Source organism: Emydura macquarii, unplaced genomic scaffold (genome assembly GCF_026122565.2).
Source record: "Emydura macquarii macquarii isolate MOO-44397 ecotype Brisbane River unplaced genomic scaffold, CSIRO-AGI_Emac_v2 contig_2199, whole genome shotgun sequence".
In the NCBI taxonomy this organism is placed as follows: domain Eukaryota; kingdom Metazoa; phylum Chordata; order Testudines; family Chelidae; genus Emydura; species Emydura macquarii.
Window position 1 is genome coordinate 2,858,512 of NW_027132336.1, and position 27,545 is coordinate 2,886,056.

At 42.2% G+C, this 27,545-nt stretch overlaps 1 protein-coding gene across 4 annotated transcripts in view; it reads left to right on the forward strand.

Annotated features, from left to right (window-relative positions):
* The window catches only part of MFSD10 (major facilitator superfamily domain containing 10), a 37,116-nt gene that overhangs the window by 877 nt on the left and 8,694 nt on the right, over nt 1-27,545 (forward strand). The window contains exons 2-12 of one of the 4 annotated variants that reach the window (XM_067558894.1): nt 3,386-3,427; nt 4,229-4,421; nt 7,805-7,901; nt 9,930-10,033; nt 12,103-12,261; nt 13,827-14,015; nt 18,765-18,873; nt 20,009-20,120; nt 21,793-21,901; nt 24,925-25,015; nt 26,719-26,766. In XM_067558894.1, coding sequence (XP_067414995.1) covers nt 4,248-4,421; nt 7,805-7,901; nt 9,930-10,033; nt 12,103-12,261; nt 13,827-14,015; nt 18,765-18,873; nt 20,009-20,120; nt 21,793-21,901; nt 24,925-25,015; nt 26,719-26,766 — 1,192 coding nt within the window. In that variant the 5' untranslated portion in view covers nt 3,386-3,427; nt 4,229-4,247. Of the gene's footprint in view, nt 1-3,366; nt 3,428-4,228; nt 4,422-7,804; nt 7,902-9,929; nt 10,034-12,102; nt 12,262-13,826; nt 14,016-18,764; nt 18,874-20,008; nt 20,121-21,792; nt 21,902-24,924; nt 25,016-26,718; nt 26,767-27,545 lie in introns of those variants that run through there. The other 3 variants (XM_067558896.1, XM_067558895.1, XM_067558897.1) reach the window with 3 other exon arrangements.

A 27,545-nucleotide genomic window follows, 5' to 3' on the forward strand; every position in this document is an offset into this window, starting at 1 on the left:
TCTGGATCTTTTACTGGAACTTGGAGGTTGGCGAACATCCCACAGGGACTGAATAGGTGCAGTCAGGACGGGAAAGGGAAGGAGGAAGCAGGCGAGGAATAAGGGAAACCTGAGGGGATTTGTGGAGTAAACTCAAAGAGGGAGAGGTTACAGGTGTGTCTGGACAGAAACAGGTTCCAGTAAGTGAAAAGATTTCCGTCACAGTTCTTGAGGGAATGGCACCTCTAATCCCGTCGTGGCCTCCTTGGAGGCTGGCCTCTGAAGTCTCAGGCCTGTAGCCATCGCCTTTCTTGGGGTAGCATCCTGCCACTGCTCCCTCAGGCTGGGGACTCAGCCTGCAATTCGCTGTGATTATCTCAGCAGGTCTGACTTCAGTTCAGCACTGGCACTGCTGTTCTCTCCGAGGACAGTAAAAGGGTTAACCAGCGACCAGTCTACTCTCAGAAAGCAAAGTATGGTTTATTTAGAACAAAGGCATTAAGGAAGTGTATCTTAAAGGAGAAAACTTTGTACGCCTGCCTAGCTTACCAGGTGTCACCCATCTTCCACATGGAGAGCCTGGCAGGTTCCAAAGTACTTCAGGTCCTGCACAGGTTCTCTGCCTCTTGGTCGCAGTCTCATCTCCATTTGTGGAGTGAGGGTGAGTGACCTCTCTCCCAGGTCAGAGCTGTTGCTGTATACAGTTTCCAGTTCTTTTGTATATGCCGTTGCTCTCTATGTAGCATGTGTGACAGAAATCAGAGTCTTCTGCTTCAAAAGCACATATTTGTTTGCCATGCCTCTTGAACCATGTCAACCCACAGACTTCTTTCCTGCATAAGGGATTTGCATTAATTACCCACAGAGCTGTAACTAGGCATTGTAGTGCCTGGGGTGAGCAAGCATATTTACACCCCCTACTATTTTTCGTCATTTTCTACCCAGAGGCAACAGTGGGGGGGGAGGATGGGGGAGCAAGGCAGGGTCACATGCTCCCCCTCCCCCGATTTTTTGGTTGCACCCTCTCAACCCAGACAGGCTGGGTGGTCTGCAGAGGTGAATCGGGGAGTTCCCTCCCCAATTCCTGCTGTGCAGGGCTGGCCCAATTGAGCCTTGCCATACGAGGCTTTACGTGTCACCTCTGTTTCCATCCCATTTTTCTGCCCCCACAGCTTTGCACCTGGGCAGCTGCCCCACTCACCCTGCCCTAGTTATGACCCTGATTACCCCTCAGTGATTTGAGTTCCTTCATTGAGCCAGAAATGCAATCACTATCTAGCCCACAAAGATACACTTAACATTTATAAAGTTGATACAAAGTCTTTGACTATTCAATGTGGCCATAGCATCTGTCACATCTCAACATAATAGTCTTTGATAATAGTCTTCCAAAGCATTGCATCTGTCACTATTTCCTTGAACCAAAATATCGCCTACTATTGAATGGCTATTCCAAGAAGCAAGGTGGGCTGCCATGGCAGAGATGCAATGTTGCTTGTGTTGAATGAAGGCCAGAATTGCTATGTATTATGAAGCGTAATCTGGTTTGCTGGCTGGAGAAGAAGGTGAAGGCTTGAACGACAGATGCTGCTGATGTGAAATCTAAACTGATGGAACACAAGAGAAGGAATCTGTAGTACCTGTGGCTCCATCTCTGTCAGTAGTAAATGATGAAGGTTATGACATAATAGCTAAAACTAAAATTGAATGGGTTGAGTCTCATAATTACTATGTCAGCATACATAGGTACAACGTATACATGGGTAGGAGAGAGAATGAAAGAAGAAAGTGTGATGGGTATCATTATGTGTGTGTATGTGTATAAAATATATATGAGAGAAAGAGTATAATGGTCATGAAATAAAATTTGAAAGTTCTGTGTGGTGGTGAAATTCTTTAAGTATGCAAGTCATGAAAAAAACAAAGTAGAAGTTACAATGGACCTCTCCTGATCATTAACCAGAGAAGAATGAGAATGAAAAATTCCTGGCCCAAGTGTCAAGGCCTAAATTAATGCTAACAATTGATTTCAACTCCCTTGATATCTTTTGGATAAACAAATAATCAGGGCTCCTGATTTTGGGTTTTATGTGGTAAAACATCCACGATTAAAAAAAAATTTGAAACTGGCATTTATCCAATAAATATCAGAAATGGTTACTTGTATCAAAGGGCTTGTCTACACAGGGTAGTAATGTGGACTACCGGGGTGTGATTTCTAAAGTGCACTAATGTGGCACATTAATTGGTCCATGTAAACCCTGCTGATGTGCACTAAAGTGTAATGGTGTTTGAAACAATACTTCATTAAAGCGCACTAGAGAATATTACAAAGAGGTTACTCATTATTATAATATATACATTACTATTACAATATATTCAAAGAGCACCCAAGTCCTATGATTTTAACATCTACATACAGCTCAAAAATTGCTAATAAAAATCCCGGAAAAATAGATGTCCTACAAATAATACTAAATGTTTATAATTAGAGTGACTTGCAATTTTTTAAAAAAAGTGTCATATACTCTTATACATAAAGAAATAAACTGTTAAATGCAACAGAAGAGTCAGCTGCATTATGCCAATAAGTGTTAATAAATGGACTGCAAATGTCCTCCTCTTGTGTTTACCTGAGAATGTTCATTCTTTAATAGTTTAGCTGCAATAATCAAAAACCCAGTAATAAAGAAATGTAGTGAAAATTTCTCTCTGTGAACATATTTAGTTTTAAGATCTCCGATGAGTGTTACTTGATTTAGTACAATTTTATATTTCCAGTGGTTTGTACCTGGAATGCAGAGTCTCTCTTTTAATATAGAATTTATGCCAGAAATTATTCAGTGGAACTGATCCTGAATAATGGAAGTCAATGGTAGTTTGGCTATTAACTTACAGAGGATAAAAAGGATAGTTTTTCCTATTTTTATTGTTTGATCCAGTAAACACAGAATCAGCATTTAAATTTGTTTTGTGTTTTTGGGTTGCTGGGACCATCGGAGGAATGGTGGTTATGTGAGTTGAAAGAAATTGTACTGCAGGGTTTTGACAACGGCATGGATAAAAAATAGATGTTTTAAAAGGATTGCTAAATTTAAATATTATTTTTTATTTAAATTAATACATTTTTCTTTTTTAAAAAATAAACCAGTTTTAAAATTAAATTTGAAATTATGGCAGCCTATATTAAGGCCTAAACATACTATAATCTATTAAACTCACTAAAATAAAAATAATAAAATGCTGCATCAGTGAGGCCTCCTAATATTTTAAAGACATTAAAAAGGACGGCGTTTTTCATGATGTACAGAATCAAGGGGCGCATCTTTAATTTTTTAGGTCAACTCAAGCTTTAGAAATATGTCATGACATCATGAACTGTATTAAGTATCTATGTTATTTTCAGCCTTTGAAGTTGAGTGAATGAAATATTTACATGGTCCCAAAGGTGAGTACTTTCAATTTCTGTTGTGCAGGAAAGCTGTTGCCTTAATTGTATTTGATTTCAGTTTAGCTAGCAGGTGCAGAGAGAATATGTTCTTCATTTTGACCTGTTCAGTCAAAGTTGAGAAACTGACTGGGAGATGAAAAAGCTGGAAAGCTGCTTTTTCTCTTCTAACCTATGGAAAAAAAAAAACAGGTGGGAGAGGATGAGATCTATTAATTCTAATACAATGGTGGTCAGCCCGTGGGCCACTTGTGGCCCAGTCAGCACACAGCTGCAGCCCATGTGACATCATCAGGGCCATACAGGTAGTATATATATTGTGTGGCTGCAGTCCACATTACACACACAGTTGCATATGCAGCTCACAATGGTAAATAGGTTTAGAACCACTATTCTAATATTTTTAAGGACATGTGGCCAAATTTTCAAAGGTATTTAGGGGTCTAAAGATGCAAATAGGAATCTAGTGCTTTGGTACTCTTGAAAATTCTACTCGGGGCGTATCTGCATCTTTAGGCATCTAAATACCTTTTAAAAATTCAGTGGTTCTTGCCATTATGCCCCACTTTTACCAGAACAGATGAACTGAGTGATTAAGGACCAGGAATTGGGAGGCTGGGGGCCTGTTCTGTTTTGCAAAACAGCCACCCAACTGGTTGAACCACGATTCTAATCTAATAATTGCTATAAAGTTGGACTAGGGGAAATTAAGTAAGAATGATTCAGCAAGTTCTTCTACTTTGTGTGAAATAACCTCAATGCCTGAAATGCTTCAGAGTGAGTGCTGTTGTGCTGTTTCAGGAGTGCAACGCCTGACAACATGGCCATGAGAACCGGGGAAAGTAGCTGCCCCACCAAAGGCAAGTCAGAGGCTGAAGATGGCTCTGATCGGGTGATCACCATTGTCTTCCTGGCACTCCTTATCGACCTGCTGGGATTCACTCTTATTTTGCCACTCCTTCCTTCAATCCTTGAGTATTACACCAAGAATGATGTAAGTAAGAACTAAGCTCTACCTGCTGAAAATATAGTCTGGGCACAAAGTGTTCTGAAGAATGGGATCCAGAAAGAGGGGATATGTGCGGGGTGCCTGTTCCCCTAACATAGCTCAAATAGCTACATGCAGAATAAATCCCACCCCAAATCTGGAGTATATTTAGACTGTTCTGATGGATTTGATTGATTTATTTTGCTCTGTCTAGTAAGGCTTTTCTCACCTTTGCCACTGAGTCAAGGTAAAATGTCTGTTTTTGGGGAAATCCAGAGATTACTAAGTGGCTAGGTCTTGTAATTTTCCTGAATTTGCCGCCCTCCTTGCCATTCATTTACTCACCTGTGGGCCCTGGTCTCCAGCAATGAGTGGTCAGATGAGAGGTTTCCTCTAATGCTAGGCTTCTTGCTGCGGTGTGGTGCCAGCTGAGATGAAGCTTTATGAGGCATGAAGCCTATGTCTCCTGGTAACAGAGTCTGTAGTCTCTATTCTGTCTCTCTTGGCTGAGTGAGTGAGGGGCCAGAACTGGCTCTCAAGCTCTGCGGATTGGAAGAAACTGTCTTTGGCTTCTTAACCCAATCCTAGGTGTCCCCTACAGCAGAAGCCAATTGAGGTGTGGTGCTGTGAATCCACTGTTCCTCATCCATTTCTTGTGAGCTTTGTGGCTGACTTGCCATTTATCTCTCGGCTATATTCTCTTCTCTTCCCGAATGTTTAAATCCATTTGCATGACTACTTAATTACCAGTGCCAGCAATTAGGTTTTAATGGAAAATATTGACTTCTTTATTGGCAGTAGGTTTTATGGGTAAGTAGATGCCTCTGATTAAAGCAATACACAAGATCTGGGGATCTTTTCCAGAGATAGCCCCACCCCCCCCACCTCATTCTCTCATTGCTTTAAGCCCTCTTGTTCTATCTATTACCACCACTCTAATTCCCTTTCCTGTGGCTGCCTTCTTCCCCTGCACTGCTTGGGTGGAGATGGGCCATATCCCCCCTCCAGGGACAGATTTAGGGGCTGACAACCCAGGCGACTGCCTGGGGTGCTGGGCTTGGGGGTGCCAGACTCGGGGTGCTGCTTTTATTGTTCACAACAAAAGGAAAATAGAATGTTTGAAATTCTGAGTGGTGAGCGCAGCTTTTCACAGCTCAGGCTCATTAAAACATATCTTTGAGTGACAATGGCCAGACGAGAGACTGACATTGCTTGCTGTTTTATCGTTTGAAAGTGCCATTGGCCCGTCTTTGGATCGCTCTGATGCTGTGCTTCAGTTCTTAAGGGCAAAGACGAGAAAAGTGACCTTTTGAACGAAAGGACGAGGGTTAACATTCGAAGGCTGTCACCTGCTGTAACACTGTTTAATACTGGCCCACCCAATGTTGGTGCACATTTCAATTTCTTGATGTTAGTACATTTCAGTTATTCTTAAAATTAAAAAGTTTCTATAAGCTTAAAGGAAACAGGGCTTTTTTATTTGCTTTTATATGGCATGAATAAATACAGATTTGCAGATCTTAACGTGCAAATTTATCGTCTTATATGACATGGATAAATCATGCCTGCAAATCATGCATCTGGGGCTGGCCCCACTCTCTGGTCCCCAAGCACTCACACACTTATGATCAGCAGAAGGGAGAAGTCCCAGCTTCTGGCTCTTCTTCAGAGCAGATCAGCAGAAAGCACATGGATGGAGCAATGAGCATCTGGATATGACTAGCAAAATGCCAGTCAGCATGCTGCTGAGATAGCACCGAATCCCACAATTCTATGTCACATTTGGTACTGTTCATGTAAACTGGGGACCCTCTTGAAGCTTTGCTTCCTCCCACCCTCACTCCAAAGGCAAGATTTATGAGCCCTATCAAGCCACCTATGGCTAAACAGTTTGTACAGGTCAAAAACCAATACCCTGATTGACAGAGTCATGAAGAAATGTGTCACAGATCTGTGCTGCCCCAGGTTTTAAACAGTCTCCTGGAAGAACTCCATCAGCGTGGCGGACCCCCAGGGACAGAGCTGTCCTTAGTGTATAGCGAATCATGGCAACCGCCCCAGGCCCCATGCTTCGACATCAGTGTCATGTTACATCTCTTCGCATGCACCCATTAGCGACCCCCCCATCCCCACCCCGTGGGAGAGGGTGGGGGAGGGTCTGTGCTGCAGTGTGCCTGCTCTGTTCCCCCCGCATATGTCACTGATGGTTCAACAACAACCAGCCACCGCGTGCTTCCCTCGCTCGCCCAGACCCAGGGGCAGGAGTAGCCCGACTTGGCCATGGTTTGCAGCCCGCATGGATCGGGGCCATGGGTGTGCGGCTGCCAGTCAGTCATCCCCTGCGGGGGTGGGTGAGGAAGAATGTGGTTTGCCCCGGGCCCCGCATCCCCCTAGGGACAGCCCTGCTCAAGGAGTCCCACTTTTCCTTCAGGGAAAGTCCTGCAGCCTTACTAAACTGTAGCCTTTGGGCTACAGCACTCCTGCTTTATGCTGTGAGCTATGCCCAGCAAGTTCAGTTTAAATAGACTCCTGGTAGAGCCTTGTACACTCTTCAGGGACTAAGGCACCCTTGCAAGTATTTGCGGTGACACCTAAGCAGCATTTTCAAAACAGGGTAGGGGTTATTAGCCAACTGGAGCATAGCATAGGAAGTCCTTAGGTTAGCATGGAGAAATAAAGGCTAAAGCATAGTCCATTTCTGATCAAGTCAGAGTAATTCACGTTATGGTGAACTCCATTTTACGGGTCTCTCTCTCTCTCTCTCTCTCTCTCTCTGACTTCCTTAGTCAGTTCCAGTAGAGAACCCACATCTTCCAGAACCAGAAGTCCACACTTATCCTCTCTCTCTGTCCTTTGTTCTCAAACTGAGGTCTGTGCTCAGCTTCCCTGCGGAGAATGTCCCTGGAGCTTGCATTGTCTGTATGGACCCTCTGTAGCATCTATTCACCATTGTCTGCTCTGGGTCCCAGTCATGTGTTCCTGTATGGCATGGTGAGGCAAATTCTACCCCTGATGTATGGTTGCTGAGGACTCTACCTGCAATAGAACCAGCCTGGCTCTGCTGTGTAAGGAGGGGCAGGATGCTGAGAGCCAGCTCATGGACTTTGCATCCCATTCATGCTTCAGAACCAAGCACTGGCCTGTGGAAGTCTCTCTGTGCCATCATGGAAGAGATTTTGAGAGAGAAAGGAAAGGGTAAGATCCGGGTCAATATAGCATGACTACACTGATCCATCAGGCATATCCCCCATATGCACCCATGGGGAAGGAAGTTTCCTAAAGAGGCCTTTGGGATACAAAGCAATGCTACATTTTTGCAAATAAAGTCAGAGCCTGCAAGAGAGTTCATTCCCTTAGTGCCATTAACTGCATGACTCTCTCTTTTGTAGGATGGTTTCTATCTATCATTGCAGTGCGGTGTGGACTGGTTTGCTGCAGTGGTTGGGGTGCCTCTGGAGAGGAAGTACAATACTGTCTTGTTTGGAGGTATGAATGAAACTACGATGTAGTGTTTTCAGGATGTCTTCTATGTTAATGTTTTTATTTATGAAAAACTTGTAAATATATGTCACCATTATTAGATTGGGGCTTAGATACCACAGTAAAAGAGGCCCTAGAAGTACCCAAGAGAAGGAGATTATAAATATTTGGTGAATGATACTGACAGCTCTGACTAGTCAGGCAAGCTGTCCAATCTATTCCGCAGTAATGCTTCCTAAGCCAAGTCTGCGGAGCCTGTATCACTTTAGCATTGAGCTTCCCAGGAATGGAAGCAAATCAGCAGGAGGTGTCAACTGACTAGAGGCTGGTAAGATTAAGCCTCACCATTTATACCTCAGTAGGCAGCCACACTGCTAGGGCAGCTGTTCCGCAGAGTGCAGTACTATTTGTTGCCACCAGGGCACTTGTGATTGAGTCTTCTCCAGTTCCTCTATGAGTCATTGCAGACGGCAAAGCGTGAATTGAGGCCTTTGAAAGGCTAATTCAGATTTGTTAAGTAAGCTGGCAAAGGTAAGACTGAGGCCTATGTGTTGGATCAAGTGTGTAAACAACCAAGTTCGTGCTCTTGGCATAGACTGTGGTTTAAATTGTACCATCTGCAATACACTACCCTTCACTAGTGCTTCACACTTCTTACATCCAAGAGATGTTGGGAGTGAAAATTTCAGGATTCTGGCCGAGAATGGGGAGTAACTGTTCTCTCCTGCCTCCTTCCTCTCTTCCTTCTCTGAGGATCAGGTAGCGAGGGAGAGGCACCTGTAGGCCCACCAATCCTTTTGGGTATCAGCTGTTAGTAGCTACAGCAAACAAGTATCTGATGTTGGCAGCCATCTGTGGTGACCACTGCTAGTCACTGCAAACATACTTCGTACTTCCATCCCGCATCTACCTGTACCTACCTGCTGTTTCATGTCTCATACTTGGATTGTAACCTTTTCATGACAGGAGCCATCTTTTTGTTATACAAATGTACAGCGCCTAGCACAATGGGATTGAACCTTATAGGTGCTACTTCAATGCTAATAATAATAATAATAACAACAATAATGTCCACCCAGATAAGAAAGAACCTTGCTCCCTTCACTTTGACCTAGAGCCATAAGTGTGTGTATGGCTTTTGTTTCACTTTTTACTTTTTTGTTGTTGAGCAACCACAAAGCAATTATTTTCCCCAGATGTTCCATATTAAATACTTGAGGTGAAATCCTGATCCCCTTGAAGTCAATGGGAGTTTTACCATTGACTTCAGTGGGTGCAGAATTTCACCCTTGATCTGTGTGCATTTTCAGCCTTGATAGGTGGTCTAAGACATATAACCCAGCTCTCTCCTTTAAAGGAGAAAACTGTGACAACAAAGTATTTTCTTGGCAGTTTGTCACAAAGGTATTGCAAATTAATAAAGACTGAGTTAGAGATGGCAAGAGAAGAGAGGAAATGAAGATCACAGAGATAGAATGTAGGTTTCAAGGAACCTCTTCAGATATGTAGACTCACTGCCATTTATGTGTGGGCCTCTCATATACCAATGTGTCTTACTGCTACCTTTGATACGGAGGGGAGAAAAGATAAGCTAATTAAATGTGACAGATCCAAGTTCAGTTAATAAAAAGAACTGTGTTACGTTGACTGACTGTTAAATCCTATATTACCTTCTCTCCATGAAGAGTTTGCAGTCAGAGAAAGAAAATATCAGAGTATTTGCATGTTATTGACATACCGCTCCTCCCCTCAGAAGTCTCTTATAAGCTTTTCCCAGCTTGTTCTGGTTTGTCTATGTTTCCCTAAATAATTCAGTTAAATAACAACCAAGGCCCAATGTTTTGGGGGTGTTTGATTCCAGAGAGATAACTGCTGTTCACGGCCACAATATGACATTATAATTGTGTACCTTTTATCTGTGTTTGAGTTGTTGTTTTTTTAAGGACCGCAGTGAAGTGATAGTTTTAAACACAAAGTGTTTAAGGCCGAAGGCAGCGAGTTTAATGAGTAAGTCTAATGATCAATCTTTTCTAGGTCTGATTGGCTCCATCTTTTCCATCCTGCAGTTTTTCTCTTCTCCGCTCACGGGTGCTGCATCTGACTGCTTGGGGAGAAGGCCGATCATGTTGTTGACAGTGGTACGTCTGTCAGCCTGACTAGAATCAGCATAAATCAAATGTACAGAGGGGGCCCAGTGTGGTTAGGGCACAGCACTAATCCTGACTGTTACTGCCTCTTCTTGAGAAAACTTGGGTGTCTAACGTTAGTTACTTAGGGCCAGATTTTAAAAGCAATTTAGGTGCCCAAAGGTGCAGGATAGGCACCCAGTGAGATTTTCAAAAGCACTTATTTGTATCTTTTAGGCACCTAAATACCATTGAAATTCTAACATGTGAAATCACACTATCTGTATAGCTGTTTGGCTTTAGGCACCCAGATGGAAAATGTTGGACTTAATCTTTTTCTCCTTGAGTTGTTCATCTGTATAGTAGGGATGATAATATTGTGGACGAGCCCTTGGAAGAAGGGGGCAGCGTCCAGGTCCCTCCCTCTGGGTCCTTCTCAGAGGGGGACCACCCCTCCTGGCTCTCTCCTGCCGGGAGCTGTCTCAAGCCCCTTTTCCGGGCAAGCAATCTATCGCCTGGCCCGTAGGCAGGGTGGGCCAATGAAAAGTCTAGCGCCAGGCCCTGAGGCAGGGCTGGCAAGGTAAGCAGGCTGCTCTCTGGAGCGGTATGGAGGGTGAGGCTCTCTCAGGGCTGTTAGGGAAGGGGGATGCAGGCCCACCCGTCTCCACTGCATCCCAGCCCAAAGCCCTTGCAGTGGCAAAAGGCCTTTGCCACGGGGTTGGCGGGGCTCCTGCCGTAACACGCCACCCAGGTTGCCCCTGACTCAGCCACAAACTTGAGGCTACCCCTGGGCTTCTTCCTCCCCAAAACCCCCAGTACCTGCCTCCTTCAGGTCACTGGGGCGTGGTAGTCTGATGAGGCCCTCCTCATCCACGGGTGGCAGCTCTGGCAGCTCCATGGGTTCATCCTTGGAGGGCAGCTCTTCCAGGTCCTCCGGCCCCCAGGCAGGGCCAGTAGGTTCTCCAGCTCCCAGGCCGCGGGTGGCTCAGGTGGGGCCTCCCCCTTTCAGCATGGCTCTCTAGCCTGGCCCTAGCTAGGAGCCCAGGAGAAGAGGCATTCTTCTCCCTCAGCCATCTCTCTTGACTGGGCTTGCAGGCCTGGGCTTTAAAGGCCTGTCTCCGCCTCCCTGCGTCCGGTCAGGTGGTGTCCCTGGGGCTTTTAAAGGCCTGGACCCGCCCACCTGCTTCTGGTCAGGGTTTTTCCATTGGGGCTCTATCAGCCAGGGTGGGTCTAGCTCCCCCTTTGGGTCCTTCTCAGAGGGGGACCACCTCTCCCAGCTACAAATATGTAACCTCTAGCCCCTTGTAAAGAGCCTTGGGATCTTTGATTGGAAAGCACTTGACAGAAGTGCAATGTATCATTTATTTATTATATTAATGAAAATACACCAAACAGTTTCTCTCTGTGGTAGCTGTTACGAGTTTAAATATAGGGCTCTGATTATAGGTATAGTACTGTGCAAGTATAAACATGCATAAGGGATCTCAGCAGCAAGTGACACACACAACCCATCATCCAATAAGGTCCTTGCAGATTAATGCAATAAGTACTTTGCAGATTAATGCATTAAGTAGGTGTGAGTTCAATTATTATTCACCAAAATTAAGGGCTAAAATTAACTTTTAGATCAGTGGATTTTTTTTTCTCTTTTTGTCTTAAAATTTGCAACCCGATACATTCTATTTAAATCATTTTAATTATGTTGGGAACCATTTTCGTTGTTGTCTTGTAAACACAATGGTGCAAGCTGTACAAAGGTATTCTAAAGACCATCAGTGGGTTAGCTACCAATGCATAAAAAGAATAGATTTTGTATCAGACAAATTTCCTCCTAACCTAATGTACAATAGTGGATTATGTGAAATGATTATAAATGGGTTCCCCTTATTAGACTTCTACTGTCTGACATTTGGTGTAGTACATCTGGTGAAATGCCAGTTTATTCAAGAAAGCATTTGCCGTTTCATGACTAATGGAGCAGATGTTGATTTTGCTTTTCAAACATAAGTCTAGTTAGAAAATAATCCTAAAATGATACTGATTTTATTGTAGTATGTAAGAGAAATATCTTCTCTCTGCAGGTGGGTTTGATATCATCATATGCACTATGGGCTATCTCTAGGAGTTTTGGTATTTTTCTTCTCTCCAGAGTCCTAGGCGGAATAAGTAAAGGGAATGTCAGTCTCTCCACTGCTATAATTGCTGACCTGCACTCTCCAAAAGCTAGGAGCAAGGGCATGGTGAGTTACAAATGTTGGCTATATATATGTGAGATTTCTTGTTATTTTTTCATCAATTTGAATTGCATGTTTTTTTTGCTGTGATGTATTTTCACTGATCAGGTGATAATTATGCATGTAGAATGCCTTTCTTCCAGAAGGATGCCAAAGCACTTTACAAATTGCTTTACAATTTTATTTAGGAGTCATTTCATCTGCCTGTGAAATGCAGCCACATCTGGAGTGGAAAGCAATACTTGTATAGCATTGTAGCAACTGTTAGACATTATAGTACAGGAAGTGTACCAATAGTTTATCTAACTGAAACTATGGAGTGAATTTTTGATAGGGAGAAAGTTATAATCTCTGTATCCTGGCTAAATTGCACTTGGGGAATAAATCAGGAGCTCTTTAAACTCTACAGTAGTACCGAGTGCCGATGCGATGCTGTTCATTTTCAAAGCACTTTCCACACAATAATCTTCACTAAATTCCTGTGTGGTAGGTAAGCCAGCAGGACTATTCATATTTTGCAGATGTGAATTTGAGGCAAAAATGCTAAGAGCCTTTTCTTGGGCCCAAGGGGGATTCAGTTGCAAATATGGTTAGAACTTTGGTGTTCTTGTCTCAGTCCTATGCTCAGACAAACATTTTAAAATATCTCCTCTTAAAGATGCTGGACTAAATTATGTGCTGTCTAAGTCCCATTGAAGCCAGAGGGCTCGCACAGGGTATAAATCGACACCATATTTAGTCTCCTTCCTCCACTGAACTGGGGGGAAGACAGCTATCTAACGAGCCACCTTAACTATTTCCTGCATAATCATGGGTTTTTCTTAGAACCCTCCAATCCTAATTCTACCCTGGCCCAAACTTGCTCACCTTTTATCTAACTTGTGTCTGTAGGGCAGGAGCTGGGAATTGCAAAAGAACCATGGGGGATGAGAAACAACACCATTGCCACTACGGTGGTATACATGATGCACTGACACCATCCTATTCTGAGCAACTTTACAGTTTAAAAGCATATCCCAGGGCTAAATGGTCTTAGACACGCTTTGGGTGAATAATTCCTGAACTGAATGAGCAAGTGGTTAACTTCCCTCCTATTTTTTTCCTCCTGTTTATTTCAAAGGAGCCTTAGTAGTGGAAATGGTCCCGGGACAACCCTTTACCATGCTGAAAACTGGCATGGCCACTTATTGAATGATAGCTCATTTTATTTTCTGTCCAGTCATGAAAGCTTCAGTTTTGTTGCTGTTATCTCTGCCTTGCCATACATTGCTGTTTGCCACACATTTGCCCCTTCCCTCAAGGTGATTGCATAGTTTTTTTGCATTTGCTTCATGGATTAGCAAGAGACAAAATAGCTTTAGAACTGACTCCATGAATTGGAATCAAAAGGTACTTAATTCCATTACCTGCATAACTGGTCACTCTTGATGTTGTGTTACCATTTGGCACAGCAACTTGGTTTCTATCAGAGTATGGCAGACCTAACGGATATCAAGTTTCACCAACAAAAATTACTGGTTGGTCATGAATAAACCTATGTCTAAAACTGCAGGTTTACTGTATCTCAACAGGCAATGATTGGTGTTGCTTTCTCACTGGGATTTACCATGGGTCCTATGATTGGAGCATACCTTGCCATGGAAACAGGGAAAGAAGAAGTCTTCTATCATCGGTCAGCTTTACTTGCTCTCATGTTTGCTGTTGCTGATTTCATTTTCATCTTCTTCCTGCTTCCGGAGACACTCCCCAAAGAAAAACGGGTAAAATATGCTCAGAATGAAAATCCATATTTTTTACAGGCAAGGGCAGGAGAATTTGAGAATTATTAAAATATTAGAAGTGTCTGGGGAGGGGCAGAAACTCTCTGGAACTTGATGGCTCAGGGATTTGGTTCAGTGCTTAGACCAGAGGTTAAACCCACCTAAGTTGATGTTGACAGAAAGTAGCAATTTTGATTAGCAGTCATGTCCTAGGTACTGCAGTAAGTCAGAAATGCTTACAGATAGTACCACTTAATTTCTGTTTGTATGTTAAACTTTAAATTTTGTAGAAACTGATGGGGCCATTAAACAAGCCCTGGAATACTTTGTCTTTCTGACCTGGCCCAGTCTGACTGGAGAATTTCAGATAACTGCATTCCAACTGAGTCATGAAAATGGAGTGAAATTTATATAAGAACATTATTTCTCTAACTAGCCAAAGCATGCCATAAATTGCCATAAACTAAGCAGGATATGACTATCAATAATCATCTGGGGAATCTCTAATTGTCTGTCGGTATTAGTAATGTGCACATCACTGTAGTGCCTAAGCACTGTATAAGACTAAAAATACCACGAATGCTCTACATGGGAGGGGAAGGATGTAGAGTTCTATGTGTCTCACTTGAAATATGAACAAAAACTCCAACTTTGAGCGCATTGTTAGTTCTCCCTTATTGCTGCACCAGCATCTGATAGACGCTGGGTAAAATTTTCAAAAGCACCTAAATCCCATTTTCAGAAGTGACTTAGGAGCCTGAGTTCTGTTAAATCTTATTGCAAGTTAGGAGTTTAAAGGCCCAGTTTTTGTTTAAAGGTATTTAGGTGTCTACAGATGCAGATAGACACCTCGTAGGATTTTCAAAAAGCATTTTAGATACCTAACCCAAGGGGAGTTAAGCATCTAGATGTTTTTGAAAATCCCACGAGGTGTCTGTCTGTGTCTTTATATCAAAATACCTTCTGAAAATCTAGTCCCAAGTGCCTTACCCACTTCTGAAAATGGGTCTTAGGCTGTCAGAAATAAAACTTTATTCTGTGGTATAAGTACCTTTGAAAATTTTACCCAGAATGATTAATTCCTGCCTCATTTTTCTGACCCAGAAAAGGATTGCTATAAGTGAGCATCAACAAAGAATCAGCAATTCCTGCTTCTGAAAAGAAAATCCCCATCTTTTTGCCTGACACTTTGTTTTCGATAAAGGACTCTAGCAGCAGCAGGGGGCCATTATCCTGAGGCTATGCTATGGTCCATGATGCATCTAGAACTCAGAAGAGGCTGTTTGGATTTGTGGTGCGAGTATTGAACAGTATTAATCAGAAATCCTTCAAATGGCTTCTGATCATTAAAATGTTTCAAAACAGGGGTTCCTCTGTAAGTCCCTGGAGCAGTGGCATACGGTGGGTATCTGGGAGACTCCGATGCCTGGGGGCCAACACTTACATTTGCACCCCCAACACTTACATGCAGGATATTTCATGTGTAATGGCTGTTCATTTATTCCCCCACTGTGATTTTTTATGGCTCTTTCCTGCATCATGTGGTTTTGAAATCCCAGCTAAGGACTTAGACACTCTTTTCTTGTCCATGTACTTTTAAAAATTCAAACTCTTCCTTTTGCATTTTTATGGCAGTCTGTTAGGGATATGGACTCTCTTTATGGTTCCAGTGACTGGAAAATGTTGTGCTAGGGAATTGCTGTGAAATGGATTATGTTCTGGAGCGCCTCTTTTTTTCCTAACACCTGCACAACAGTACATTATATTAGCGTGGGGGCAAAATAGGTCTATGTGTGGTGTGTTTTTTCCTTTTTGACCCTTTTGGGAAATTTTCTGATTAAACTAGTCTGTGTTAGCTAGATGTGCAGTGGAATTTTGTTATAATTGGGGGAGGCCCACTTTGATCAGTAGTTGCGATCAGATAAAACTTCGGAGAGAGAATTCCCATTGTTCTTGGTACCTGTCACTTGTAATGATCAGTAGAATATTCAACAGTCTCTTGTTCCCTCAGACTGTTTAGCTGCTAATTAACAAAATATTACTATTATAACATTATGGCATCAGCTACAAAATAGAGAATTTATTGTGCAAGATGCTGTACAAACACATAAAAAGAGACCCTCCCTGTCTTAGAGAATGTAGAGGTTTGGCTTAAAATACACAGGTCTTGAAGTCAAACATGACAACTTTCTTCCTTTTTCTAGTTTGTCTGAGAACCTAGGTGTATAAATAAAATGTTTTAAAGTGGTTCTACAGTAAGATTCGTTCTCTCTCCTCCCAAGCCCCATCCAAACTGGAGGGATCATACATACATATGCATCCAATCAAGATACTGTGAGAAGTCTGAGGCTGGCAGAACAGAATTTTCCAGGTGGTATATAAATTGTGCTAGTTGTCATGAAACTTAAAGGTGATCCCACAGCATTTTGTGTTCAGCTGGTCATATAGGCCATCATACATACAGGATGTAGAATTAATTCTTCAGCAAACTTCTGAAGAAGTGAAACTTTTAGTCTCACAGTGCAGTGTATTAAGTAGACCCTAGTTTGTACAACAAAGACAGAGGGTGATGAGAAAAAAAAATAGCAGGATTCCCTGTTCTGTTTTGTTTTTTTAAATTGGACTGGAAACCAGCCCTGTAATGCACAGCAACCTGCCACCCAGAAATGTCTCAGCTGATCTATAACACCTTTATAGATGTGGAACTATCCTGGAGAGATACTTGATGCAATATGTTGAATATGGTGGCAACACATGTACAGCTTGTCATGTTAACAGACATACAGAAATTGAGAATTGTTATCAGTCATGTACAGTAGACCTTGTTGGGGGATACTTTAAGCAGGAGGAAATTTCTACTGCCTCAAAATGACTGTAGCCTCTCGTGTGCCTGGAGTGGAAGAGGAACTACCTTTCTTCTGTGTCCTAATCTGTTCTAAGTGTGCCAGCAGCTTTAGGACTCTGTACAGAAGCAGCATAGTCTCCTGCACTGATCACAAGTCTGGGAGCGAGGGACTTCAAGAGTTCTGCTAAAGAGAAGAGTGAGGGGGGCTCCAGGAAGGATGGAACTAGGCTGTTCTCAATGGTAGTAGATGACAGAACAAGGAGCAATGGTCTCAAGTTGCAGTGGGGGAGGTCTAGGTTGGACATTAGGAAATACTTTTTCACTAGGAGGGTGGTGAAGCACTGGAATGGGTTCCCTATGGAGGTGGTGGAATCTCCATCTTTAGAGGCTTTTAAGCTGCGGCTTGACAAAGCCCTGGCTGGGATGATTTAGCTGAGGTTAGTCCTGCTTTGAGCAGGGGGTTGGACTAGATGACCTCTTGAGGTCCCTTCCAACTCTAACATTCTATGATTCTGGTATCAGCACTGCCACTGCCTTGCTCTGAGCTGTTGAGCACCCTGCATCATTTGGAGTTAGTGTGGGTGTCCAGCTCTTAAAAACCCGTGCACTCAAGATGAAATGCTACTTCTGAAAAAGTGGCCTTTATTCTATGGGTTTTTTTTTAATATCTCAAAATGGAGATGATAACTCCTGTCTCTGTGAAAGGGATGGTGTGAGAGTTCATTAGCTGAGGCCTGTACAGTGCTTTGAAGGTATAAAGTGTATCAGTATTATTATGCAGGGCTTCCATCTTGTGGCTTCCCTTGCCTCCCTTATGAAATTATGACTTTTCCACTTTAATGCCTTAAAGAAACCATTCTACTTAGAGATGTGATTTTGTATATTTAATAGTTTCTCTAATTCTCCCCACCTTGATTTTTTAAATCTAAATCCAGTTGACTCCAGAGCAATCTATTCTGGGATCACAGAAGGCTGTAACTAAGGTGAGGTATAAGCAACAAGAGCAGATGGAGCCTTAAAAAGCAAAGATTCCCCTCAGTGAAAAATTAGCAGATAAGAAATATAGACCATATTAAAGGAATGCCTCTAGAAAGGGTGTCCCTCCCCCCATGCTTTCCCGGTAGGTGCCAGTGGCTGGTTAAAAGGGCTGCAAATGCAAACAACAAAGCAGTCACTAATATGCAACACATTGGGTTGTTTGTGTGATACAGATCATGTATCTGATGGACATGTTTGTATTTCAGAAGCCTAGTGGACCTGATCTTTGCTGGGGCCTCTAGATGCTACTGTAATACAAACTAATAATAATAATAATAATAATTAATATGTGAGGCCAGTGGAGCCCCTCTGGACAACAGGGAAGTGATGATTGGAGAATGGAACAGAGGAGAGCTTGTCCTGTCCATTTTTAATCACAAAACTAACAGAGGTGAAGAAAAAGAAGAGAAATGCTCTTGTTTGCTAATTATTTTTATTTGGCCCCTGACACGTATCCTGACTTCAGGGTGAAATGGGTATAAATTAACCAATAGCCAAAATCACAGTCTATAGGTGCTTGAGGTAAAATTGTGCACACAAACCCCTTGTTTGCATAAGTGTGTGTCTGGTAGACCTGCCACTAGCTGATTGCAGAATTTGCATATGCACCTGTGTATAGAGGACATTTGTTCATGTGGCTTATGGTGTCAAGTCTGCTTAGAGGTAAAAACCTAGCCTTATGCCATCTGTGAAAGTTTTTTTTTGTTAGAAATATTCCATCTTTTGGCTACAAGGGCCAGTTTTGCAGCACACTTATGTGCATTCAAGATAGTTGGATTGTTGGCAGTGGGTTGTGCAAACCCTCGATCCCAATTCATCCTGCTCCAATTCATACAAGCTAACCACAGTTGTTTCTTTCTTCTTAGGTACCCTCCATGATGTCTGGATTTCAGGCAGGGATTGACTTGCTCAGTCCACTAGCTTTGTTTCAGTTCTCTGCAGTCACCAGAGGAAAGGACTCACCTTCGAGAGAGAGTAAGAGCTGTTTGTTTTTTCACATTATACCGTACATGTTCCTTTGACGTGGGAATGATTTCTAAATACACATTTTCTCCCTTTATTTTTACATTTCAGAAGCCCTCCTCCCCACTCCCCATTTTTCCCCCATCAGCCTTTCAGACCCACAGTAACGATTTACAAAATGGGAGTTGCAAGCTCCATTGGGTGTTGACGAGAACATTGTCATCTCCAGGGGTTGGTTTTAAAGCTTGTGGTTGAGCTATGTCAGGGTTCTGGAGCCACTCTCTTTTCCACCATTCCTTCTCCCTTCTGTCTGGGCATTGGCTGCAGCTGTAGGTACATCACAGCAAATTAAATGACCTAAAAAGACAGATCAAGCCATGAGTTGGGGAACCTTGATTCCACAATGCCAGGCTGGAAACCAAGAATGCCAGATCCTGAGGCACTTTTCTCTAACTTCAGATTGAAATTTTGATTTCAAACTTCCCCTCTCAAAGTTTGGGGATGTTCAGACCCAGGGCTTTGTCTAAGTCCTTCTCTGAGTAAAGGTGTTTGGAATTTGCCTATCATACCACTGAGTTAATCTGTCCTTCTTGCTCGTGTAATGGTGGAAAGAAATAACATGTTAGCCACATGAAAACCATCTTATTCTTAGCAGTGTAGCATAAAACAATATAAAAACATCTCTATCTACTTCTGTAAAGCCTAGGACACCTCCTTTTTCCAGGCCAGTTACAAAACACCTACTCTCTATAATTGACCACTTCCACTAATGCCCAAGAGACAGGCCAACAGCATCTGCATCCATACTCCACCTGTAAAACAGGTATTAAATAAAAGAAAACATTGAGGGCTAAATATTGGGGGTAGTGGAGGAGAAGTCTTTACCCACTGGCTTCCTTCCAATAGGAAGAGATCCTTAATAATGTGACTATGTGTTCACTTCCTTGGATGTATATTGCTCTTATTTTTCATTTTAATCCCTTATATGATAGTCACAGAAATGGGGCCAGAGTCTAATCTGTGGTGTGCGGCATGTAGGTATTTAAAATGAGCATCAGAAACAAGTCCTGGCCCATTTAATTTAAGTGGTACTGAATGTTATCTTTTTTATAATGATTCTTAAGGTGTAATGTCTTCTTCTCTCTAGACCTTCAGAATCTCAAGGTCCTGGGCCTAATTTATTTCCTTTATCTCTTCCTGTTTTCCGGTCTTGAATACACATTGAGTTTTCTCACCCATCAGCGATTCCAATTCAGCAGGTACAGTGTGCTTAGAAGAGATGTGCTGTGTACTCTCTAGCATTTCTTTGTTCATTGTTTTCCCAAAAGACCCTCTTAAGATCTTTGCTCATTTTCAAGGCAGCTTTTTAGTGATAAGCATTAACATGTTACAAAACTACATTCTGTTATAAATTGATTTCTAATGCTCTAAGTTTTCTCTTTACAAGCCAGGAAGAATAGTTGAAATACAAACACATCTATCAGGAAAGCAAATACTCTGAAATTTTAATTAAAAATTTAAAGAAAAAATTGATGTGCAGAGATGGAATCAAAATAAATGGAAAATGTACAATGAATTTGTGCTTAACTGGCCTGGCTGTTTTGATTCATGTAAAGCTACCCAAAGAGCTTTACTGTGTCAGCATATATCTTGTGGCTTAAATAAGGCAGAATGGATATAGGATTTAACTATGTGATTATATTTGCTCAGAGAGTTCTGTATTATATAGTGTGTGCAATCTCTTATGTAATATAGCTTCTGGTTCTCTGAATTCCTGTAGTCAAACCCTGTTGAACTCTATTATATTATTATTCTCTTCTCTAAAGCAGTTTAATTGCTGGCTTGTAGAAAGAGTCCCAACTTGGGACCTAATCTTGCAGCATTTACTCCTGTGAGTAGTCCTTTTACCTGTTTGGTTTTGTTTCTGTCTGTTATTTCTATTCCTGTCTTTCCTTTCCCATAATATGATTTACAAAGATCTTTGCATGTCACTGGAAACCTTTTCCTTTGTAATAATCCTGCTTCTTCTGTGCAATTCATTCAGTGATGTAATAACTGTCCAGTGTTTGGATATATCACTCTTATGACCATGGTCATGACTGTGTTATGACATCCTTGAATGAACTGGCCAAGTGGACTAGCTAGTTATGTAGATAAGAGCTTCTAGTTGATACAGTCCATATACTTTGGCAGTCAATAGTGATGAGAAAGGACTTGAAGAAGTAGCTCAGGAATTACGTTTTGTCCAAACTTATATCTTTTTAATTTAAAATTTGTAAGTGGTTTATTAAAGATGCTGGATTTTCTACAGAGGAGGAACAGCATGGGCAATGGGAGTGCAAGATTCTACACCAATGCACCTTAACCCTCACCTCAAGGGGCCACTGCTTGGGTTAAGTGTTCAGTTTCCTTGCCCACTCTGCTCAGACTGCCATGGTTGGTGTTGGCTTCTAGGATTTGAAACACCTTCTCCACTGGAAACCAACAACTCATTTCACATAGGTCACCAGAAAGCCATCATACTGTAAGCTATATTGGTCAGTAATGTCCTGGAATGCCTAGCCTTGGGCTGCCTTAGGAATGCCTTAGATAGCAGCAAGCTCTATATCTTTGAGCCATCCAATCTACCTTTATTCTTTTACTTTGGCTGTGGTGGTGACTAATTTTGTCTGAATGTTAAGACCCCTCTATTGCTATGTGGGTACCTAAAATATCCACCTCTTTCATGTAGGAAATAGTAATATAGATCCCAGGGGAAGACTCTCTCTCTCTCTCTCTCTCTCTCTCTCTGTGTGTGTGTGTGTGTGTGTGTGTGTGTGTGTGTGTGTGTGTGTGTGTGTGTGTGTGTGTGTGTGTGTGTGTGTGTGTGTGTGTGTGTGTGTGTTAGCCATGTGTAATCTGTGCTTTCCTCTCCTCCCCAACACCTTCTAGTATGCAGCAGGGCAAGATGTTTTTCTTTATTGGGATGACAATGGCTGTGATCCAGGGAGGCTACACTCGCCGAATCAGACCAGGACATGAAATCAAAGCTGTAAAAAGGGTATATTTCTCTTTTAAACACATATTGTATTTATTCCATTTCCTCTTGACTCTGACATGCTACTTTTTAAATAATAAGGCAACCAAAGGGCATTTTATGGATGTAACTGTATTGGGGATTAAAATCAGAGGGATCATGGAGTGAGCTTTGTTTTGACTTCATCAGTACATCTAAGTGACTTCTCTAGGCCTTTTCCTAACGCTTCTAATTGAATGGGCATATTTTGTCTATTAACATTGTAGTTATATTTTTCAAGTAGACAAAACATTAAAACATACAAACCATCTCTCATAATACTGTAGGTTCCTTCTCTCTAATATATTATTGAAATTCTCTCTAAGTTCTTCATAGCTGCTAACATTTCTGAGAATTAGCCCAATTCACGCACAGGCTTAAGTGTATATGATGAGGAGTATATTTTCCAGGGATTTCTGGTGTGCTTTAGTGGTGCAAACACAGGACTAGGAGGCAAGAACTCCTGAATTATAATACCATCTCTGACTGCCTTTCTGGCACTGGGTAAATCAATTGAAGGGACACTATCAGTTTTGAAATCTAGTCAGTTTTAAAAAGAATGAGTGTTTTGTACATCATCTAGTGCAATATAAATACTAATAATTAGTGTCAGGTACTAAAACAGCTCATGAGTCCCCTTGCCAACATTGGTGGTTTTATAATCACATCAATTTTTTTCAAAGGCGCTTTCCTCTATATGAAAATAAAAAGAAATGGGAAAACAGTGAAACTTACTATACAGCAAGTGCTGTCAAATGCATAAATTGAACAATGTGGGGAAAAATAGAGAATCTTTTTCACTAATCTCATTCAATTATCATGATCTTCAATGTTACTTGGAAAAATTCAGACAAAGGTGTGTTATATTTTTAAAGCTGATAGCATCCCATATATCTCTTTACCTTTCTTTCCCCATCTATAGAAGGGGGATGATAATAGTTGTAATTCCATGCTGTGGGATTGGAGAATGTTACCTAATGTTTATGAAGTAATTGGACCAGGAAAAGTGCTGCATCATATACAGTCTAATGTGTAAAACTAAACCAAACAGCTTTTCGGTGTTTCTGGAATCCTTGCTTTTCCCTGTTTATATTCTCTCTGTTCTGCTTCTCAGCATGGTTGTTCAGTGACATTCTGAACACTTGCATTGTTAAATCGCTATCAATTTATTGTATGTAATTTCCTGGCCAGCACAGTGTAGAATCATGACAGAGCAGACACACTAACAAGCTCTACTTCACACTAGCTAAGTTTAACTCAGTTTTTCTGAAATGGTATTTCTGTTGGTGAAACCAACTCCATCATGTTCCCTAGCAAGAGAAGTGACAGCAGTGTAAGGAATCAATTTTAAATGTTTTTGAGTTGTAGTGCTCTCTATTTGCACTACTCTGTCCTCTATACTGACCTCCTTCTCCTCCCATTCTTTCCCTGCCTTATCTGCTGTAACTAAGTTCAGCTCACTGTAATACATCTGCCGTTAGAATCATAGAAGATTAGGGTTGGAAGGAACCTCAGGAGGTCATCTAGTCCAACCCCCTGCTCCAAGTGGGACCAACCCCAACTAAATCATCCCAGACAGGGCTTTGTCAAACTGGGCCTTAAAATCCTCTAAGGATGGAGATGCCACCACCTCCCCAGGTAACCCATTCCAGTGCTTCACCACCCTCCTCGTGAAAAAGTTTTTCCTAATAGCCAACCTACACCTCCCCCACTACAACTTGAGACCATTGCTTCTTGTTCTGTCATCTGCCACCACTGAGAACAGCCTAGCTACATCCTCTTTGAAACCCCCCTTCAGATAGTTAAAGGCTGATATCAAATCCCCCCTCATTCTTCTCTTATGCAAACTAAATAAGCCCAGTTCTCTCAGCCTCTCTTCATAAGTCATGTGCTCCAGCCCCCTAATCAATTTTGTTGCCCTCCGCTGGACTTTCTCCTGTTTGTCCACATTCTTTCCGTAGAGGGGGCCCAAAACTGGACATAATAGTCCAGATATGGCCTCAATGCCAAATAGAGGGGAATAATCACTTCCCTTGATATGCTGGCATTGCTCCTACTAATGTGGCCCAATATGCCATTCACACACCCCATTAATCTTTGTCTCTTCATCCTCAACCACAGGTGCATGTATAACGTGACTGTCTCTTAACAATCAGCGCACTCTATTTGGTTAGCGTGGGCCACTCCTATACAGTAAACACTCCTGCCTTCACTACACAGAGTGATCACTGGCCCTGGATGCATCATGTTTGCTCAATAATCTACTTGGCTTGCTCTGGTGGGAGTGTTTCCCTCAGTCACGGGTAACTCTAGTAACTCAGATGTGAATCTGGATCAGTACTGTGGGTGTGGTTCCTCTTTAGCAGAGTGATAACAGCATTTCAGCTATGCTTGAATTGTAAAAATGTGAGAGAGTTGGGGAAAATTAAAGCTCTCCTTTGTGAATCACATGGTGGAACCTGGCTCTGATACTGTGTTCTCAAATAGATGATGGGGGAGGGAACAGAAATATACTGCACAGCAGGAAGAGAGAATCTTGTCGTGTTTCTTTTTACCTTGGGGTGGATGGCATTCTTTGAAATCTAAGGATCTTCCTATCCTGCACCATGGTGACTGACCCTCCAGTCAATGAGGGATGGATGCAGCTTCTCTTAGCATCCATCCAGAGTACCAGGGGAAGGGAGACAAGGTGCTCTCATTGCTCTACTCTACACAAGCTTCTTTCCCAGTTCTGCTGATCTCTGCTTGCCTGGGCATTCTCTACCTCTGCATCCTCACTGATGCAATCTCCACTTCCCCAACACCTAACAGGAAATAATAATCTTCCCTGAATAAAACAACAGACACAGCAAGAGAGGGAAACTCTGCGACATGAGAACTGTCTCCTTAACTTAAATATAGCCCCTCTCAGCAGCAGAGCAGTGCCAGGAAACCTAGGATTAGGCTTTTATGATGAATATGGCTTAAGATGTAATAGAGACACACTCATTTTGCATTTTTTTTCCCAGGCCATAATGTTGCTGATTCCAGCTTTCCTGTTAGTTGGATGGGCTGCTAATGTAGCTGTGCTGATTGCTGGACTGCTGCTCTACTCTTTCGGTGAGCTATTCAAATGCTTCCCACTAGGCACTGAAGCCTAAGCATGGCAAATCCACTTCATATGTTTCCTCACCCTGTTTAATAAAGATGTACTTCAAGCTTCATGGAATAGGTAATAAAAGTTGACTTTCTTGCTTATAAAACCTGGAATGAAACTCAGCTCTGGTTTATTCTGATGCTAATTGGATCCCTGGAAGTTGCCATGGTGATATTTGTAAATGTCACTAGCACTCATGTTGTCTCAGCTCACTGGGGAGCATTTCAGATTCTTTTTCTCTCCTAGAGCTAGAGACAACTTGTACATTAAATAAAAATACCCCGGCTTGGTAAAAGGCAGGCAGCTTTGCTTTTCAGAACTACGACAGCTACATTATTCATTACACCTTGGAGTCTGGGCTGAGGAGTGCTGCATAACTCAGAGGTGGAGTGTCTGCCACAGCAGGAATGAGAAGTGCTGTATGTAAACACTCTGATTTATGCTACAACACAGCCATGGGAGGACTTAGTCAACTGTATAATTTTCTGCTCTTCTGCCTTGCTAATCACAAACGAGGAAGTGTGGGCAACTCAATCTGTCATTTATGAAGCAGAGTGCAGAAGTGTGTGCGCATGTACATATCTATGTTTAAAAGGAAGCAATTTTTGCAGATTTAGGCCCCCATTCAGGAAAGCAGTTAAGTACGAGCTAAGGTCTGTCCCAGTTTGGAAAAAGCACTTCCATGCATGCATGACTTTACTGGGACTTAAGCGCACACTTCAATCTTTTCTTGGCTAGGCACATTATTATAACAACAGGATATTCTCTTTTGAGTGGCAAGGATATATTTTAAAATGGATACAAAATTTTAAATCACCAAATTAAAAACAAAAGGTTTCCTGTTTTAGGGAGAATCCGTTTGACAGCTTGCTTGTCTAGGGACAAGTGTATGTGAATGACTTAATCTAGAGCATAGTTACAAATTGAGTTTCTTTAAAAATTAACAAATCATTCAAACTTTATGGTGGATGCATACCTCCTTCCATCTGATTGTCCTTCCCTTGCTAGGAAGGAAGGGTATTTTGTATTCTACAGCTCTTCCTTCTTGGGAGAAACATGGTCTGTTTCAGTAAGAGGGCAGTTCTCATTGTTAGATCTTGGCTGTTGTGTTTAGCGTGGGCTCTGTGAGCTAGTATATTTTCTCACTAGACTTGGCATCTGCACACTGCATTGTGGAACAATATGGTTGCTTTTATCCACTCAATACACAAGTATGATAAACTTATGTGCCTCAGAGGACGCTTCATGATTCTACACACGGCCATCTCACCATGCATGTGTTGTGTGAAAGATTCCCTCTCTTACTATACCTGACAAGATGATGGAGATCTGGAAAACAAGAGTTAGCTGAATGGAATGTAACTGTGACCTATAAGCCCCTTCCCCCCAGGGCTCTGAGGAAGAAAGACTATAATGTAAAACAGCTGCTGAATACTCATAGCCTTTATGGCTGCAAGAGTTGTTTGTGTAGGTTGGCTTTGTGGGGTTTTTTAATGATCAAACTGAATTAAACCTTATGATTCATTGTTGGTATAATGCCCTAGGACTCTGCATTTTTCTGTGCAGTAGTTACAAGTGTGGCTGCATTTCTGGCGATTGCTGTCATTGCTGCTTTGGGTTCTCTGCTGTTTAGTGCTATTCTAACCTACTATTACGTCTTTTCCAGCTGCTGCCATTGTTGTTCCTTGTTTGTCAGCAGTGGTGTCAGGCTACGGTAAGTGACTCTTTACTTGTTTGAGGGGGAGCACATTTCTGTACAAAGCTAACTTGAACTGAAACTGTGCTAATACAAAACCCAGTTCTACTTACCAGAGATTTGGTGATACAGTCAGCCATATACATTTAGTGCTGGAACCTGGACTTTCAGAACTGACATGGGGTTACACTAGTTAGATTTATAACACACCAAAAGCCTGTCCTCAGCTCTAAGTGCATTCGACAAAAGCTAAAAATACTATCAATTAAACGTAAAGGCAGCAGCTAATCCATCCCCACAAGCCATACTGCTCTTGAAGAGACAAAGGCATGATTAGCAGTAGCAAGGTTTCAAACTCCTAGGGGAGGAAAAAGCCTTTCTAGACACTGATGCTCTGTTACATTTTAGCTGAAGCTGAGGATCTGACAATCCGGGTACTTCCAAATGCACTATCTTGTAACGGATAGGACTATCAAGTAAGATGGACTCCATATCTTCTGGGTGCTTCCTTCAGCTCACCAGCATTGCCTTGGTCTTATCAGGATTGAACTTCAGCGAGCTCACTCTTATCTGTGCCCCGTTCCCTGTCAGACACTGGCACAGGTGATTGACAGCACTGGTTCGGTCAGGTGAGATAGAGATACAAACCTAGCTGTCAAATGGCATGCTGAAAGTGCCACTGTCCATACCGCCCCACAGACCTTCCTGCAGGCCCCAAGTACTGATTGCATAGAGAGGATACTAGATGGAACACTGTGAACTCCACAGGGCAGGACCCTTACGCAGGAAGAGAAAAT